Genomic DNA, 19,500 nt, shown 5'->3' with positions numbered 1-19,500 from the left:
AACCATTCTCACACACGGCTGTGTGAGTAAAGTATTTACTTATATATTCTAATCACCCCCCCCCCCCCCACCCCACCCTTTGAGAGCTCAGATTTATCTTGAGGAGAACGTGTAATACTAACCACTGTTTATTTTACCTTTGCGCTCACCGCCTTTTATCTCTATCGGTTCATGAGGATCAAGGGAGGATCCTCTTTCTGGTTGAGCAGCATCATATAACCGGGCCAGTATTGTACCATTTGGTTTTAATGGGCACATCTTTTAAATTTGATATCTACTCGCATTAGAGGGAGCGCCCCAGATTTTTTTCTATCACATTACTATTTATTATACTAGCTGAAAGTACCCGACGTTGCTCGGGAATTCTAAGAAATCAACCTCATCCCCTCCCCCATATCTTTCCCTCTCCCCCTCCTCTTCTCTCCCCCCTCACTTTCCATTAATACCTTATGATGTCCCCAATTCTATCCGCCTCTCTCTCCTTCTCCAGTATTCGTACTTTCTCCTCACCTGCCAACTGACTTCCTCTCTTTCTTTCTTCATCTGCTTTCTGTGTAAACTTTATAGCTATCTGACGCTCCTTATCTGCCACAGTTTTGGCGTGCAGAATGAGACACAAACAAACATAATGAGACATACAGACAAATATTCTGAAATATATAGTAGATATTAAATGTGCCAGCATTAAAAGTGTCCAGCAAACGGGAACACAAGACTGTCACACGTCACCTGCAGTCAGCTGGCAAGTATTTTCTCTTATGTGCAGATCTGCCAATGATCAACTTGGAATCCTTTGTGGACGTCTTGTTAGTGAAGGCGTGAATGCTGTGAAACAGTATCTTATATAACAAAAAACATGTGCATTGTATTTTGTTCTATTTAAGCACATTGTGTAAACCTGTGTCAGCTGTGTTTCAGTCTCTAATGAGAATCAGGCTCTGCAATAACATCCCATACATTCTCCTCCAAAAATAGTCAGCTTTGTAAACTCAGCCACCTTGTGCACATTTCACTAAACATACCACTTGAACCGAGAGATCTGTTGTACTTTGTACACTTTCCTGCCCAACCATTACGGATGAGGTTACATATTATTTTGTTACCTTGTTAACTAAGTTTAATACATAAACATATTTTTTTTGAAAATTAAAAAGTCAAGGTAACTATGGGAAATTTGACAGCATGCAAAATAGCCTGATGCCTAATCTAATATTCACTGGGGAGTTCTACCTTCTGTTTGTCCTTTTCATAGAGATTTCAATACATGTGTGGGAATAAGTAAGTGATTATAAAGATGTATGCACTGTTCTTTAATACCAGAGAAAGTTTCACTGTAGTTATAATTGAAATGTAAAATGCATAATGTGTACCATGCCTCCTCCCCGAACCTTTTTCTTTTCTATGACTTCTTTCCAATTCCCCCCTTTTTTTTGGTTCTTGGAAAAACCACTAAAACTTTCAATAAAGTAAGAGTTAAAAAACAAAAAACAAAGTTAGGTTATAAACTAATAATAAGAAAATGCTTGGGGGGAGGGGGTGGCATTATATTACATTTACTCGGTGTATTCATGCCTGGAACTGTGACACAGATATGTATGGAGCATGATACCAGGGAGAATAAATCAGCAGTATATGGATAGAACAGCCTTCCAACAGGAGTCAAGTCATTGGAAAGGTGAAGCCTATCGTGGCAGAAAGGCATAGTCTGTATGTGGTACAGTACGGGGGCCGTGTATCAAATCTCCAGGCTGACAAATGGGCAAAAATATGTTACCAGAGTTATCTTACGATAAAATCTCCATTAATTTTAGTTAGAATTTTTTTTCCTTCGATGAATTTGTGGCTATTTTTCTGCACTACTTTGCGCCCCAGTTTTGCAGCTGGGAGACAGATTCATAGCTTACTTTGATTTTGTAGCAAGCGGGGGGCAATAAGCCGACTGTTTAGGCCAGAGGGTATTCCCTGCATCAGTTTCTATACTAATAATACACAGTAGCACAGTGTGTGAATGGTAAAGTGAGTTTCACAGTGCGGAAAATGTCTCAGTAACTATGAACAGTTATCATGAAGTCACCGCCACAAATATTGATAATCAACCAATAATGCCCCATCTAGTGTTAGCAACAAGAACTGTTCCTCCAGATGGTGCAATATGGGGTTTGTTCACTAAAGTCTAGTGTTGTACCAGGTCCTACATTTTCGGAAAACAAGGTAACGGGTACCGGGGAAAAATGAACCATTGTGCCCGGCCGTGTAACCGGTTACCCAGACGGCACTTAACTGCAGGGTGAGGAGATCGCTGCTGAGGGTGAGGAGGACGGCGGCGACATCTGGAAGCAGCAGCAGACATTCTGGTGGCAGTGGCAGCAGCAGAAATCCGTGCTCAGCCGGCGGGAACAGCAGGCACACAGCTAATGCCAGTGGGAGCCGGGGAACCCTGTGACCGGAGCAGGAGCATTCCTATCGGTAAGCCGGGGAGGAGCCGGCTGCAGGTAAGTGTTGAAGTATTTTCAGCTACTCAGAAATTTTCCGGACACCCGGCGCCAGTTCCGACATGGTGCCAGTCCCAGCCCCTTGCTGCCGGGTCCGGGTAATTTCCGGGAAGCTAAAAAAGCACCGGGTAAGCCGGGTACCGGGTAATTTCCGGGAAGCTGAAAAAGCACCGGGTAAGCCGGGTCCGGGTAATTTCCGGGAAGCTGAAAAAGCACCGGGTAAGCCGGGTACCGGGTAATTTCCGGGAAGCTGAAAAAGCACCGGGTAAGCCGGTTACCGGGTAATTTCCGGGTACTCGGTATATCACTACTAAAGTCTCCCGGGCTGCAAAATTGAGGCAAATCAGTTCAAATCACAGCAACAGATTTAATAAAGGAAAGGAACCCCATTGAAAGCAATGGATTTTTTTTGCTCTGATAAATCTGGTTCCTTTTACTTTGCACTGATTTGGCCTCACTTTGCAGATGGGAGACTTTAGTAGGTTTTCTGGGTTGATTCCTAGATGATGCTGCTAGTCAAGGCTTCCCAAAGTCGATAATCACAAAGGCATTTATTTTGAGTATTTCTGCTTGGTGTTTATACTGCGTCTTGGTCTCTGGGCTCCCGCACACCTGGAGATGATCCCTTTTCATGCAGGTGGGAAAAGGAGAGCGTAGGTCACATAGATGGGGCTGGATGGAATGAGTACTTTCAGGACCTGACCAAGGCAAAAAGAAGAATGATTTCTTAGTCTTACATCTGTTTGACACAGGGCTATCGGTGTCGTAACGGCAGTGTATAAAAACAAAACACTGCTAGCGAGAGGGCAGGACTCAAAAAGGGGTGTGCCAGAGCCTGTATCAGAAGAGGTAGGGGATGTGACTTTATAAATGGTTGCTATGGAAACAAAAAATGCTTGTTAAATTATAATACATCAAGTGTCATTTAGAGCTGTTTTTTAAAAAAAATGCTACAAGTATTTTCTCATAGTACAGAACTGATTTCTTAAAAAAAAAAAAAAAAAACACGTAGGATATTGCTTGGTCTGCAGCTTTAAAACCTATACCATCGTTTTTAAAATGCTGATATCCCTTGATTGAATGATTTTGATTTAAAAAAAATGCACCAAAAATATTTATGGTGACTCCAAAAATATATAGGTGCTGATTTCGACGTTGCTGATTTATTTGTGTGTGTGAATGGTTCTACGTAACACTGGGTGGAAGTCATTAGGTTGTAATATACAGAACCCTCTCTAGTGGTAGCACTAGCAGCTCACCTTGCTCTTCCGAGTTGTGCTTGTTACTCCATACTTCTGGGTTAATATGCCGGTGCTGAATTCCCGCCACTTCTTATGTACCAGACACTGGGCTCTAATTTCATACCGTACTTCACGTTGCTGGCGCAGACTTAGAGATTTACACTCTAAGGTCTGAACAGACAGGATGGGGTCTGTGTGCTTGAGCCTCTGGGGAAAATAAAAATACACATTGTTGGGTTAGAGCAGGAGTGGCCAACACCAGTCCTCAAGGGCCACAAACAGGCCAGATTTTCATGATATCCCTGCTTCAGCACAGGTGGCTCAATCAATGGCTCAGTCTTTGAGTGAGCCACTTGTGCTGAAGCAGGGATATCCTGAAAACGTGACCTGGTGGCCCTTGAGGACTGGTGTTGGCCACCCCTGGGTTAGAGGTAGCACAGGTTCTTTTCAGCAACTATCACACACGGGAGCAATCCGAGCACTATCTTACATGTGTATTTTTTTTTTTAAATAAATCAGTTCTGTAGTATTAGATAATACTTACTACCTTTTGTTATTTAAAATGCAACTTTTGATGCCATTTTTAATGAGTTTTAATATACTGATAATCCTTTCATTTCTATATCAGGCTTTAACAGACCTCCAGAGCAGTGCAAGATCTTTGTAACACTTTCCGGTGATAATTTCTTGTCAATATTCCCAGCTGTTTGCACTGTAAACTGTAACAATAATGTTACCTTAGTAATATGAGAATACATTGTAGCCGCTTTGTTACACTGACTGAAGGACTGATTTAAAACTGAAAAGGCGGCCATTTAGTGAACCCTGGGAAACAGGATTTTGCTGATCGATGACGGGAGAACCAATCGATCGGCAGCTTAGGTAATTCGTTTACAATAAAGGTAATCAAAGGCTGCATATATTAAAACAAACAAAAAATATATATATATTTTTTAAGCTGTTTGGATTGCAAAAAAATAAAGAAGGCGGCTGATATTGTAACAGTGGGACCATGATCCATTTGGTCTGTGCGTGTCACCACATTGTGAAGAGATGGAGTGATCTATGTCAGACAGACTAGTAAATACAGGACAAAAAAAGCTGCAGTCACATCGTCATTTCTGACCTATAATAATAGGGACCTTCCTTATTTTTGGCCCGAACCATCGTTATTTTATTAAACTACCTCTTTTGCAAAATGTACGTGAGTGCAGCTTATTTTTTCCTGTATTTAGCACATGCCCTGCCTAGGCTCCAGGTTCTTTGCTAGCACCCACGGCAGTTTACATTTTAGAGCACGAGTGCTCCTTCTCTTTATGTTAGACTGACACTAATGACACCAAATGGTGGCATAATAACATAAATCATCATGGTCACAAAGAAACAAAAAGAACCTACATATTATGGCCCGTTAAGTCTGCCTCTCCCATCACTGGGTGGCTTGGTAAGAAGGTAACAGTTGAAAACCCATGTCCCATCCAGTTTGTCTCTCCCACCACAACTCCATAGTATGAGAAAAAAGGGAGTGGAAACTATGGCCCACACCACAGGGTGGCAGGGGCAGTAAGAGACAGACAGACCAAAAAGCTATGGATTTATTCATTGATGGTTCACAACATACATACATCACATCATACTTGACAACGAGAGGTAACTCAGTGTGGCAAAGAGACATCAGAGTGTTGTTACCTGCATGTAGAAGCTGAATACACATGGTTCATGGCGCACGGCCTTTAGTTCAAAGAAGAAGCCATATCGTGAAATGATTTCGGCACGATACTGCGGGACCTTGCAGAATAACATACATCCAATAGAAAGATTAGTTAATATTCCCAGCATGCAAATGTACGACAAGTCCTATAACAACGGTGGCCAACTCCAGTCCTCAAGGGCCACCGACAGGTCAGGTTTTCGGGATATCCCTGTTAAGCACAGGTGGCTCCATCAGTGGCTCAGTCGAAGACTGCGCCACTGTGAGCCACCTGTGCTCAAGCAGGGATATCCTGAGAACCTGACCTGTCGGTGGCCCTTGAGGACGGAGTTGGCCACCCCTGCCCTATAAGGTAATCTGCAGTTGTAAAATACATCCTTAGCATTTCTGTATAACTCTTGCGCATGTTTAGTCTCTGCATTACACTGCAAAGTCTCTGGCACACACAGAGTAAGAGAGATGTTCCTCCAGCTGCTCTTGGTACAAATGCTACTGCCTGGAAGAGTCTTTCATACCTTGTTGATGATCAGTCCAAATCTTATGGCCTGCGTGTTAAAGTCGGTCTGACACAGAGTGTCCCCTCCGTTCTGCAGCTGTAACACAGATATGTGTTCTGACTCCCTTCATCTAATACCAAGTACAGAGTTATACGCCAAGGACGACAGGCACAAACGCTGGGGAATGACCCATAAGTATTATAGATTTGAGAGTAATTTAAAGGTAGTAAAAAGAAGAACATTCTGACGGTCAATTGGGATCACACTATCATCAAAACAACATCATCTGTGCTTTTATTTTTGTTGTGCACAACATTTTGGGGCAGCAAATTTCCTTTTTTTTTCCCATATACAAAGGCCCGCTTTCTCCCCCACTGATTGCCGGGGGAGAGCGCGGGGCCTCCGTAAAGTTCTTACCTTCTCCTTTGAGCCATCCTCCTCCTCCTTCAGCGTCACGGTGTCGCGTTGCCGATGCTGGGTGACTTCAACGCAATGCCATGTGACGTCGCAGCGTCAAGTCGCTGGAGAGCGACACCAGGTAGGTGCCTAACGGCGGTGGATTTGTAAATCCGCCACTGTACGTGGCGCTTTGTGAAACATGACATGGTGTTTGACAAAGAGCCACGGAGCCTCGAAGCGTCACAGTTTTTAACTTTGTAGTATTTTATGGATTACATGTAGATCTTTTATAATTGGCGAGTGCAGGAGCTTCTTGGGCTCTGGGTTATTTTCAGACAGAATAGATATTCCTGGTCTATCCACTGGCGCCCCAGGCAGATATAGTGCTTTGATCTTGTCTTTATATTTTGTTGAGGCCTCCTTAGTTATACATTGTTTTTATATAAATAACATGTGTATATCAGACAACAAACATTTGTATTCCGTTCCACGTTTCCCAGATGATGTCACAAGTCGGAAGATTACGGCGTCATCGCTTCATGCATATTCACAAGGACCCACATCATAACAGCCCTCTCCATGGCTGTACTCTAAACCAGGGGTGCTAAACTCCAGTCCTCAGCCCCGCCAACAGGTCAGGTTTTCAGGATATCCCAGCCTCAGCACAGGTGGCTCAATCAGTCCCTGCTTCAGCATAGGTGGCTCAGAGGTTCCGTCTTTAACTGAGCTTCTGATTCAGCCACCCGTGCTGAAGCTGGGATATCCTGAAAACCTGACCTGTTGGGGGGGCTTGAGGACTGGAGTTGAGCCCCCCCGTTCTAAACTAAATAGCAATCCATACAAAATTCTTTATTCACTACATTTTTTTGGGGGGGGGGGGCACAAAGGCCCCATTGTGCAGCCTAGAGCTTAGAACCTTGCAGCAATCATTCAATAATTCCATTTGTTCACCTACTGTATGTAAAATAAAAACATGAAGGCTTATTTTCTCTTCAGTAGCCCCATCAGAGTGAAACAGTTACACCCCGGCATACGATGCAAATGGAAAAAAAAAAATTAGAAGTTGAACTTCCTTTCACCCTGGGGGGAGGAAGGCAGAGGCCACAGTGCATTATGGTGTGAAGCCATCTTTCCCTGTGCTGGGGGAAGAGTTCAGCTCCATTCAAACAGATGTAACAAAAAAAAAAGTGTTCGGCCTGGGGAAGATGGTTTTGCATCTTGCATCTTACACAAGTGTTTTTCCCCAGCATGAATACCAGGAGACTGATGCATAGCCCCCCACGCTGTAAGTGATGATGTAACATCCTTCCTCTGTGCCTTGAAGCTCTATCTTGCAAACCAGGAACACGTGCAGGCACTCACCGCCTGAAAGTGGTTAGACAGAATCCGAATCAGCCACTTCGGAGGGATCACATTGATCTGCTTGATCTCTTCTATCTGCTTACCTGCAAAACAAACAGCTACATTGCACGGAGATCCCCGGAGCAGCTCTGCATAGCAAAGCTCATCATTAGTACTAGTTAAAAGCAGTGGATTTTAACCCTTCTGCTGCCAGAGGTGGCTGTCATGCCTTGCAGTGTTATAGTAAGACAGGCGGTCTTCGTTATCCGTCGTTTCACTTTACGACGGACGGCATATCCGACGCGTCACAATGCAATCCTATGGGGACGTCTTCCGACACTCGCCACAGCTGACTAACATGGGGCTCACTTTACAACGGTGTCACTATCCAACGCTACTTTCCAGAACGGATTCCGTTGGATAACCGAGGACCGTCTATTCACTACAAAACCTGTCGTTTCCGTCATATAGGGCGCAATCAGTATCAAAATATCCAGTTCTTGCTCACTTCTGTTTTATCGTTCCATCAAAAGGTATTACAGTATTACAAAGTGCACAAACATCCCCTGTATATTACGGTGGATGGGAAACAACGTTAATAATGCAGTTTATGCCATAATAAAGCAGAAGAGACCTAGATTTTTAGAGTCACTGGTCCATAACTGGGAGTCAGACACCCATGCCTAGTCATTCTATGACTTCTAAGCCATAGCATCATCATTCCTAGATGGTAAGCTCTTGGGGTCGGGAATTCTTTCTACGTGTTTGATGCGCCGAAGCATTTCAGGCCCCTTTGGTAGCACAAGGGTTGAATCCCTGTCATGCTTGTGTCAGTCACACACTCACTTTCTGTTATCCCATGCAGACGCAGTGATTGGAACAGAGCCATGTACTTCTGACCACAGTCTTGCTGGAGGAAGGCGCAGCGTTTGGGAAAACTGCAGGTAACATGTGGGCGGGAGGAACTCGCTGTTATGTTGTGTAAAGCTCACACAATTTGACGCAATGTCAGCAATACACACAGTTTGGAGCAGTGCATGATGGGTAATGGTGTCCAAATCATGTGCTGGCACATTTCGATTGGTTCATTTTTACTCTTTACTTGCAATTGTCAATAAAACAGAAATCCCCTAAATTCTCACCAGTGCGATGGTGTAAGAGAGCACAGAGTACCATTACTTTTTATTTACACACACTCAGTACTACAACTTTATTTACACACTTACGGTTTCACATTCTTATTAAATAAAAAAAATGATTTTAGAAAAGATTATCCTCTTTGTTTTTGTAGAAGTTTTGTATGAAACATTCTAAAATACAGGCCCAAAGAACTTCACCCCACTGTTTACTACATGGAGAATTTTGGTGGAGAATTTTGTTAAACAAGAACAGAATCACTGCTGTTTAAATAAAGCCACGTTGGCTGCTATTGAAATGCATTAGGCCATATTTATTAAGTAGTGCTCTTCCATAAGGTACCTTACAGCCCACTTAAATTAATAGGCTTCAATATGGACATTTATGGTTGGCTTAAAACCAGTCCTATTTAAAGGCAAAGTGCTCAAATATCACCAGAAATTGTCATAATTTTTTTAGCGATTCAATATTTTTTATAGATTTAAGAGGACAGTAAAAACAATAAACAGGAGGGATGGAGCACCATTTTGATGAGCTCTTATCATGCGACTAGGAGACCTTTTTCCATCTTAAAATCTGATTGTAAGGACCCCCATGTACTATTTGCATGACAGTCTGATCTAAAATGCAAGGGGATCGTGCTACTCCTAATTCTAGGTGCTGCTAAAGGAGATATAGATAATGAGGTACTTTGGGTGGAGAAATGTACAAGGAAGTCAGACATACTGACAAAAGATGCACTATAGGACTCACCTCTTGAAATAGCCCAGGACAGCAGTGTGGGAAGGCAGTATATGCACGTTGGGGTTCTGCTGAAGGTACACCCAGTATAGGACCAATCTCAGGAGCCTGTATTCACTGAAAGTGAACAACCTATGGCAGCCAGAATAATCAATTATTGTGAGATTTCAAAAGCGTTGCTGCGCCATGTGATACTATGTTACAAAGCATTGTGTGATACAATACTGACCGGCGAGATTTGAGCACTCTCTGCAGTAGTTCTTGGGGGACGTTGCACAGTTGGACATGGGAGCCAAGCTTCGGGACAAGATTCACTACCAGCCAATCTTCGCAGGCCTGGACCAGCATGTCCTGCTGATACTGCAGGAGAGGGAGGAAGAGCCTGTACAACCCTAATGTAGAGAGGCAGACAATTCTGGGCACATACTGCAGAGGAAGACACTGCACGACATGGGGTGCAGTGATGCTATGGGCCATATCTACTAAGCAGTGCTTAGTGCCGGCACCAGAAGAATGTGTCTTCCAGTCCACAAAGGTGTCTTTGTGGAATAGTCCAGTTTTCTGCTTAGCCGAGAAGTGTCTTATGGGATTGCATCACTTAGTAAGTATGGCCCTGTATCCAGGTGCTTTCATTAGGGCTCTTACCTTGCAGCCTGTGCTGTAATATTTGCAAACAGTGGAGGAAGAAATCCCGCTCCTCATTTTCATCACACACCTGAGTAAGAGGAAAATATGGCAAAGTTGACCTCCTTCCTGGAAGATGAAACACGTTATTCCTCCTGGTGCCATGGTGGGTACCAGAATCTCCCTCATTCTGGAGTAGAGATCTCTTTTTCTCATTGGAGACTGGTTAATGCTGTATAGACTCTTTTTATCAGGGAAGGTGCCAAAACACCTGTAATGCGCTTATTTATAAAGTAACATTGTTAGACTGACCCATCAAAGCTCTGAAGCAGAAACACTTTAAATGCCAAAGAAGTCTGCAATTCATTGCTCTGGTAATAAACATTATGCCCTTTTCACCTCTCATCCAGTAGTGCTTGGAGCAAGACTCAATTGATTGATTCATTGATTTGGTAATCCTTATAAAACAGTATACAGTAGATTATTGGTAACCAAACAGAAGAGAGGCATGTAAAGATGAGACAGCTGCATAGTAATCGCAGAACACTTCCTGCCAAAATAAAAACTACTTCTGATGCTGTGATGTTGAAATGAGGTCCTAAGACCTGACAAAGCAAGCAATGCAATCATGTGTTATAAGTAAAATGTGTTATTATCATTATTATTATCATTTATATCTGAGGTCAAAATACTGTATTTCAGAACTCAGCACATTGAGCAGGAGCGGCTCAGTGAGTAAAGACACTGACTGGCACTGAGTTTGAAGCAGGGGAACCTGGTTAAATTCCCAGTGTCGGCTCCCTGTGAGGTCACTTTATCTCCCTGTGCCTCAGGCACCAAAAACATAGATTGTAAGCTCCACGGGGCAGGGACCTGTGCCTGCAAAATGTCTTTGTAAAGCGCTATGTACAACTAGCAGCGCTATACAAGAACATGCTATTATTATTATTATTTTGAAATACGGTGATGTAAAAATAACTAAGAAAACCAAACTATTTTAATTATAAAATGTTTTACCAGAAAATAATACATTGAAAGTTACCTTTCGTTTTCAAGTATGTTCTAGACATAGAGTTATGATAATACATGGTTACATTAAATACATTATATTTAAAGACATTTCACGAACAGTTAAAGATAATATATGATTATGGTTATAGTGTATTACAGTTGTAGACCAGATTAAAATGTAAGAGCTGCAGTCTTGAAAGAATTTAGACTGGTGGCGGCTTTGAGAGTCTCAGGTAGAGTGTTCCAGTTGTGAGATGCACGATAAGAGAAGGAGGAGCGGCCGGAGTCTTTGTTGAACCTTACTAATACGGGGAGGTGTCTGCTTGCGGGAACTTAAAATGCATTTAGAAAGACATCTTTGATTTACTACTCACTCCTGCAAAAGAGTCGGGAACTGCAACAAGGAGGCAGCTGCAAGCACCCCCTCCACCTGCTGCACATCCACCTGTATGTCACTAACGTACAGGTTCCGCAAAGCTATCGACAATGCTGCGTCCAGCACATGCAATGAGAAGAGAGAGGTTACAGGTCAAAGGTCTATCTCGCTCGTTTGGGCTGACGTTTACCAATGGAAGGCATTCTCACTCATTCCCACGTTCAATGAACACAGAACCATTCCGGGGAAATTATCTTTGTTTTGATCCAATTGTCAATCAGTTGGGTCATTGGACCTTAATGCCCTCACTAGACGGTCAGCCCATACTAGACGGTCAGTCCTTGCAACGGTCACTGCCACATTTATCCAGTCTGGCAATGGGGACAAAAACAGATTTATCATTGAAAAGTGCACATTGTATTCAATTGAAAATATGCACTTTAAAAAAAAATCCAATTTAACAAAACATAGCCGTTTGGGTCCTGCAGCAAAAGGGTTAAATCAGAAAGTTCACTTTGGAACTTCCAGTCCCCTAAAACAAATACTGCAGTGTAAGTAAATAGTCAAAATAAACACACATCACTGTGTAGCTTTAGAGTATTGGTGGTCTGCTGCCTGTCTGTTATGTGTTGTACTTTACTTATTTGTATGTTTTGTAGAGGTTCCAATCCGATACATACTTACACACATGCAAACACGTACAAACAGAGACCCCTGCAGAACACCCTTACATGTTTCCGTAACAAGCTCATCTTGCACATCCAATTTGATGTTTATCTTGCTCTTCTGCCTTTTGGTTTTGTTGCCTCTGTCCATCTGAGCCTGTGAGGAATGGGAGGTATCTGGGCGGGTAACCAGCCAAGAAGATCTCAGCTCTCTGCTACCTGCAAGTAAGAAGGGCATGCAGGTTCCTTGAAGTAATACTTATATCTATAGATAATAAAGTCATCCTATAAATTCCCACGTACAACCTCTCCAATCTCCAGTCCCACACTTACTTCCAGAACTCATTATGGAAACCCCAGCACTGCCTCTTTTTCTCCCTCATATCATGCCCATCATTAATTCCTTTTCAATGCAGCTTTCGGACTTTTCCATTCCTTATTGGGTCCTACCCCAGACTTTATTTATAGGTTAACATTCCCTTTCTAATCCCTTTATGTGGACCTATCTCCTATTCCTCATGTCATCCAATACTAAGCAAGTTCCCTGTGTGTCTTCTCTCTGCTTCTTCACACACCTGGCTGTTGTTATAAAGACTCCCACATCTCTTTCATTTTCTTCCCCCAATTATAGCCAAACAATTCTTCCCCCAATTATAGCCAAACAATTCTTCCCACCATGGAGTTCCCTCTACACTTCAACCCCAATATTCTGTATGGAGTCTCCTTCCCTGCCTAATATCTCTTCTCAGAATTCATCCCTATCTCTCAATTCCCTAAACGACACCATTATCCTTGTAATTAAAGATTACTTATCCTTCATTATCTCATAATTAAGTGCTCTGCATGTCCTCTCTCCTCTTCCTTTACTATCCGACCCTCTTCTCTTCACTCTCTCCAGTGTGAATCTCATCATTGACTCATATGCATAAACTTTTCACCTACTGTCTAATTTGTGTCAGTAAGGCCATCTCATTAACTGTTCCCTTTCCCGTGCACTCACATGGATTCCCTTAAACTGCCACTGTCCAGCCCCACTCAGATCTCTCACCTGTTCTGTGCTGCCTGGGTGCATCCAAGTCGAAGTCCTGGTTGCTTTTTTGGAGCAATGCCTCTCTGAGGAGCTGTGCTAAAGTGCCTGATTTAATCAGGTAGGGATGGTGTATCTCCCACACAACTCCCAAACACTCCAAAGCCACCTCTGCAAACACAGAACATATTATTATAGGCCTCGTGGCGTCCACCATTATTTCACGCATTACACATAAGATTTACATGTACGCTGAGGGTCACATGTGCACTGCTGAAGACATGCACTGATAGATCCCCATACTCAATACGATTGTACAGAAAGAAATAGCACAATGGCGGCAATGCGGTGTATTGTTCCTAAGTGTGTGGCTCTAAATACGTGTATACATGTGTAATAAACAGTTGTTGCATTCACTCTGGTACTAACTGGGCTCCATGCATCCAGTTTCTTTCTGGGAGTGGTAGTAGAATATTTCCTCTGGTGCTAACTCTTCCTGGGGAGAACTCCACCTGAAGCCAGAACACACAACCAAGGGAAAACGTCACCAACCAATAACTCCAGAGTCTGAGTCTTTATTTTCTGGTATTTTGCTAACTTTTGACATCAGTAATCCACATTTTTCCAACGTTTTCTATGTTAATAACTCATTTCTTGTAAAAAAAAAATTAAAAAAAAAAAAATTTAAAAAAAAAAATGTTTTAGTAACGGGTATAATAGAGGATTAATGTCTCAAATGGTATTTTAAAACAATACTATCCTAATCCCAATACTGATTTACCAGTAGTGTCACTGGGATATTCGTTAATGTGAAGGCTACGGTGCGAACAGAGGACGCAAGCAATCAGAAGTATTATTACACTATGTATATTCTGTTTCAATTTTATTTTGCCCTTCTAGTTTACACTGATCCTCAATCTCATTTATCTCTATATCGTACACCTTATAGCCCCGGATTATGTCTTGTGTCAGATTTGTTACACTCACCATGTATTGGCTGGCTGGCTGGCTTCAGAGGTAATAATGATTTCATGATCACCTAATTCATCAATCTACATAGAATTAGCCCACAATAAAATTATAATCAAAATCATGGGCCTCAGAAGTGTCTATCTGGTATTATACAGTAGTAGTCCAGAATTTAGGAGAGGAGAACCTTTAAGCCTTTCCTTCTGACCTCTCTCATTAGATCTAATTAGGATAACTATAACAGGGGGGCTGCGAGAAGTGGTATCAGAAGTTGAGACAGGAATGGATGGCTGGTACTCTGGGATCACAAAGATAGAAGCGCCTAGGTTTACCACTTGTCCTGGATTTGGGCTGGACTGCTATCCATTGATGCCGAAACATGTGGCAGGTAGTTAGAGGAAGTCAGCAATGGAGTTTCACTGTATACATTCTCTGTTAGGGAAACTGGAGGATCACCTGTAAGATAAGGAAAAGCATACGTTATGTTTGTACATTAACACCTCCTGCAACTATTTTCTTTAAGACACCTAACACATCTATGTCTTAAAGCCAGACACTGGCACAAGAACAGCTGTGATATTTAATATTAAACTGACACACCTAGTGAGACCGCTAATGGATTTCTACATCATAAGTCCTACATGGAAAGCTTTGGTATCTTCTACTCAACGAAGTCGAGAAGAAAATATTTTTGTATCCCTTGATCAGACACATTCTGTCAATTTAGACCAAACTGTATTTCTCTTCAGATCACTTAACTAAATAATCTTAAAGGAACATAACATGTATTTTGGCCAATGGAGCTTAAAGGCCAACAACCTTTCACTTCTGTATCTATTGGCTAAACACTCCTAAAGGGAAAGCTTAAATATGTCTCAAGCAAGCACTTATAATGAGGGAGGTGAGTATCTGCATCTTCCATATATTTAGACCAAGCAGTCAAGAAAAAAATGCTTATATGTTTTGAGCGAACAGCCCAAACAGGCAATGTTCTGTGTGCTATGGAAAACCTTAACCAGTCTTCTAGAACATATTTTTTTTCCCACAGGACAATAATCCTGAAGCAGCAATTTCTATATTTCTTGCACATATGGTATTTAGGGGAAAGATGATTTATCCCAGTGAACAAGATCTCTATTATTGTGCCATTTCCTGAGCCCACATGTTCTCAATATCTCTATCCCACCTGTCATTATATGCCTCATTGTCTCATTGAAGCCAAGTCTGATGGCTTTCACGGCCTGTGCGGTACCCAAAAGATCACAGTCCAAGTTGTATGGCTCTTGCCAGCGATTGGTCATCCCAGCTTGATTACGATGTATACGCTCTCTGCAAGTAAGGGGTACCTGGCGAAAACATAGGATACATTTTCAGAAGGAGTGAAACTCGCTCTATGGGTACCACACTCACTTATGGATGCACACTGTCATCCCATGTGAGATATATGAATACTCCCATCTCTACAGTAGACAAAATGATCTCTGCTTCCTATTCTCTCTGACACCATTGCAGAAAGCCAGCTGTACTTAGCTCCTGGCTATTCTCTGCTTTCCTACCTACTGCTACCGAGGTTCCCCCTGGTCTCTACCTTAATTTGTTTGACATTAGCTGGTCTTTGGTTATCTGTGAGGTCCCCTCCTTCAAGGGCACAGAAAGGAGATCTCTGCATTGACCTGAAAAACAAAATAGCTGTGTTATAGTAGAATTGATACCAATGGAATTATAACACATTATTACAATGCCCCATTTGTAATACAAAGAAATAAGTACACACGGCACTATACAATGGTCATACAGAGATCCCATTCTTTAAACAATCAGTTACAGCATTAAAAACTGATTATAAAAAAACAACTTTGTTTCTTAGCAATGCAGTTCCCTGTAAAACACGGATATGTTAGAATGTTACCGTTATATCGGCTGAATTATGGGAGTCAATAAATCAATAACAGGGACATTCCTGACCTACAGAATTCGTGAGGCAGGTAATGCCTGATCAAATGTTTAACTTGGAACTGGGTTAAAGACCTTCCAGCACTGAATTGATAGGTTTTTACTGTAATTTTCTTGTTCCATTTTAATAAAAAATTGCACATAAATGCTAAAATTGTGTTTTATGCCACCAACTGGCAGTTTGTACTAAGTTCCCAAAACGTGAGTTTAGTTAGATACAACGGGGCGAAAAAAAACTATGCAAGAAATGGTTTTTGTTTTTTTTGTTTTTTTTACAATTGTCCTTTTTTTTACCCATATTGTCAGTCAAGGGAGTTTATACAGCCTCAGGTGGGAGCGTTTTTGATGCTAACACATGGAGAAAGAAAATTACCTAGACACCATGTTTTTATAATATGAGCACCTCCTTGATGATTCCTACAACCACTTCCCAAGTTGTAAGCTGGCGCAACAGATACTAGAGCAGGGGGGGCCACTCCAGTCCTCCAGGGCCACCAACAGGTCAGGTTTTCAGGATATCCCTGCTTCAGCACAGGTGGCTCAATCAGTGGCTCAATCAGACAGAGCCACTGACTGAGCCACCTGTGCTGACGCAGGGATATCCTGAAAACCTGACCTGTTGATGGCCCTTGAGGACTGGAGTGGCCCACCCCTGTACTAGAGCAATCAAAACTGGCACTAAGTATTCTAATATAGACGTAGCAGGCATTATTCCAGTTTGTGAATGCGTCTAATGTTGTTAAATGGTGTCTGCTCCTGCTGCAACACGCCAGTGAAAGCAATTCCGGCTGCTAAATCTGTACAATGTTACACGTTCAAAAAAAATTTGCATCAATTTATATTACAAATGAAAATGTTGAACTTTATTAATCGACCCATTTGATTTGTATCAATACTTGTTTGTTGTTATTAGGCATTTTTTTTATCAACAAGCATATGCCCCATGACAACCTAATGTGATATGTACAGCTCTCAGCCTACGCATTCACTTATGGGTGAGGATTCTAATTTCAGGAGATACTACTGAAATCTATGGGAACGCCTTACAGTTTAAGGGGAAATTCCTATGTTATCTTTTTAAAGGGTGATCCCACGGAAGTTTGTTGCGTGAAAGTGTCATTTTGTTGATATTGAGACTCCTTGCAAAGAGGATCAGACAGAAATGACAAAATATGAATTTGTAAACAAACTCACGGATCTGTCCCTGAAACACAGGTTGCTTTTTTAAAATGTGGGTGATAACACATAACAATGGTAGAATATTTTGGGGGTTTTTAAGTGCAGAATCAGTGACTGAGCTTAAAAATCCTACAGCTGTGAGACTCAACTCCAATGTGATATTATGTTTGGACATGAAATGAAAAGATGAGAGCTTTATAATCAGGGCAGGGCTAAGCTCTACTCAGAGATTTATGTGTCCATCCTTTAAAGTACAAGGGAATAAATAATAAGTTATACCAAGGGTCACAAACGCAGTCCTGAAGGCCACCAACAGGCCACGTTTTATGTCCCTGCTTCAGCACAGTGATTGAGCCACCTGCGCTGAAGCAGGGACATCCATAAAACCTGGCCTGTTGGTGTCCCTCCAGGCCTGCGTTTGAGACCCCTGATTATATTAACAAGTGGCAGGATAAATAATTACAGCGCAGAGCCAGGCCGCGGGGGTCTGGGGGGACTCGCTGGCAGGTGAAGGGATCTGGGCCTCTGGCTCCTGTGCCTTCCGCTGCCGGGCGTCATGGAGACTGCGAGATCCTGTGCTTGCTTCCGGTGCCTGTGTCCCGATTCCGCCTCTTACTCCAGCCTCAGGCTACACGTGTAGCTGTCAGCGAGCAGGCCGCTCACGGTCCCCATGGTGACGTGGGACGCTGTAACCATGGATACGGCAGGGCACTGTGATTAGGTGGCTGTAGCACAGGGGAAGGGTGTACCACACGTAGACAGATACACACAGACAAGACAAACACATACCGCAGTGCACGTGAATATAGTGTCACACTGCATGTACATACAACATACCCCACACTATATGGAGATACATGTCCACTGCACATAAATATAATATATTGTTTTATGTAACACATACAATGCACACAGCACAAACATTTGTGGGCACAGTCACATAGAGCATACAATCTAAGTGTGGTGCCTGAGGGCATTACATTGACTTGATCACACAGAGCTGACACCAGGATTTGATAACAGCCTCCTCTGCTGCTAATTCAGTGTCATTGTTTAGTAAAGACCGGGACTTTTCCCACTGAGCCGCTCCTCCTGCCCAAAACATGGCTCCAGGTGCCATGAGGTAAGTGGCAATGCCTTTACCTGTAAATATATGACACACACACACACACCTGATGCTACATGGGAACGCACACACTGCATGTAGACCAGGGGTGGGCAACTCCAGTCCTCAAGGGCCACCAACAGGTCAGGTTTTCAGGATATCCCTGCTGCAGCACAGGTGGCTCAATCAGTGGCTCAGTCGTAATTCATGAAAGGCAAGCAGAATGCTGCACACCATAATGTAATACATAAGAATACTTGCTATTGACCGGTGCTCCTGGAGCAGGGGAGTTCCTGGCAGTGACAAACTCCAAAGCAGATAAACAAAGAAGGTTCCAGGACACTACGGATTTTCAAAAGGATTTAATAGAAGAGGCACAACGTTTCAACCACCACACGTGGTCTTTCTTGAGAAAAATCTTCACTTGAGAAAGACCACGTGTGGTGGTTGAAACGTTGTGCCTCTTCTATTAAATCCTTTTGAAAATCCGTAGTGCCCTGGAACCTTTTTTGTTTATCAGTCGTAATTCAGCCATCTGTGCTGCAGCAGGGATATCCTGAAAACCTGACCTGTTGGTGGCCCTTGAGGACTGGAGTTGGCCAGCCCTGTATTAGAGGCGCAGTGGAATATACTTCACACTGCGTAGCATATGTAAGGCTGCGTCCCCACTGACGCTGAGCGCACGGTGCTTGCCGAGGTTCCTTCTTGCAATGTGAATTCTGACGTCCCCGCTCACACTCGTGCACGGGCACGTACGCTCTCCCAAGATCGGCGCTTGGGGAGACAAAAGAAATTGAGATTGAAGCACGCTCAGCAGAAATAAGTGCACACAGAACACAGCTACACACACACACACACACACACATATAGCACCGATCCATGCCCCCCGCTCCCATTTGCAAAATTATGCAGGACACCCTGCGCTCATGCTTTGTGAGTTGATGACGTCACCGTCAGCGCCAGCGGGGACGCGGCCTTACGCTCTGTCCTGAATTTGTAATAAGTGCCCCAACTCAAGATTGGTTGGCAGAA

At 42.8% G+C, this 19,500-nt stretch overlaps 1 protein-coding gene across 1 annotated transcript; it reads right to left on the bottom strand.

Annotated features, from left to right (window-relative positions):
- Window positions 1-3,024: 3,024 nt before the first annotated feature.
- BTBD16 (BTB domain containing 16) lies at window positions 3,025-18,064 on the bottom strand. The gene is made up of 17 exons (XM_075612090.1): window positions 17,827-18,064; window positions 15,820-15,904; window positions 15,418-15,577; window positions 14,564-14,687; window positions 13,692-13,774; window positions 13,284-13,433; window positions 12,302-12,454; window positions 11,569-11,683; window positions 10,205-10,274; window positions 9,789-9,919; window positions 9,572-9,691; window positions 8,528-8,619; window positions 7,703-7,785; window positions 5,960-6,037; window positions 5,423-5,521; window positions 3,752-3,940; window positions 3,025-3,190 (listed from the first exon to the last, which is right to left on the bottom strand). Exons 1-17 carry the CDS (start codon window positions 17,919-17,921, stop codon window positions 3,122-3,124), a joined length of 1,896 nt encoding a protein of 631 aa, XP_075468205.1. The 5' UTR covers window positions 17,922-18,064; the 3' UTR covers window positions 3,025-3,121.
- Between the last annotated feature and the right edge of the window lie 1,436 nt (window positions 18,065-19,500).

This window comes from Ascaphus truei, chromosome 8, assembly GCF_040206685.1.
Source record: "Ascaphus truei isolate aAscTru1 chromosome 8, aAscTru1.hap1, whole genome shotgun sequence".
NCBI lineage: Eukaryota > Metazoa > Chordata > Amphibia > Anura > Ascaphidae > Ascaphus > Ascaphus truei.
The sequence above is the reverse complement of the archived record's forward strand: the minus strand, read 5'-3'. Positions and strand labels throughout refer to the sequence as shown.

Coding starts and splice junctions, on each gene's coding strand:
- BTBD16 (XM_075612090.1), bottom strand. CDS start 17,921: ATGACGCCCGGCAGCGGAAGGCACAGGAGCCAGAGGCCCAGATCCCTT. Junction 15,905..17,826: donor CCGCGGCCTGGCTCTGCGCT/GTAATTATTTAT, acceptor TTTGTTTTTCAG/GTCAATGCAGAGATCTCCTT. Junction 3,941..5,422: donor TATTCAGCTTCTACATGCAG/GTAACAACACTC, acceptor TATTTTCCCCAG/AGGCTCAAGCACACAGACCC.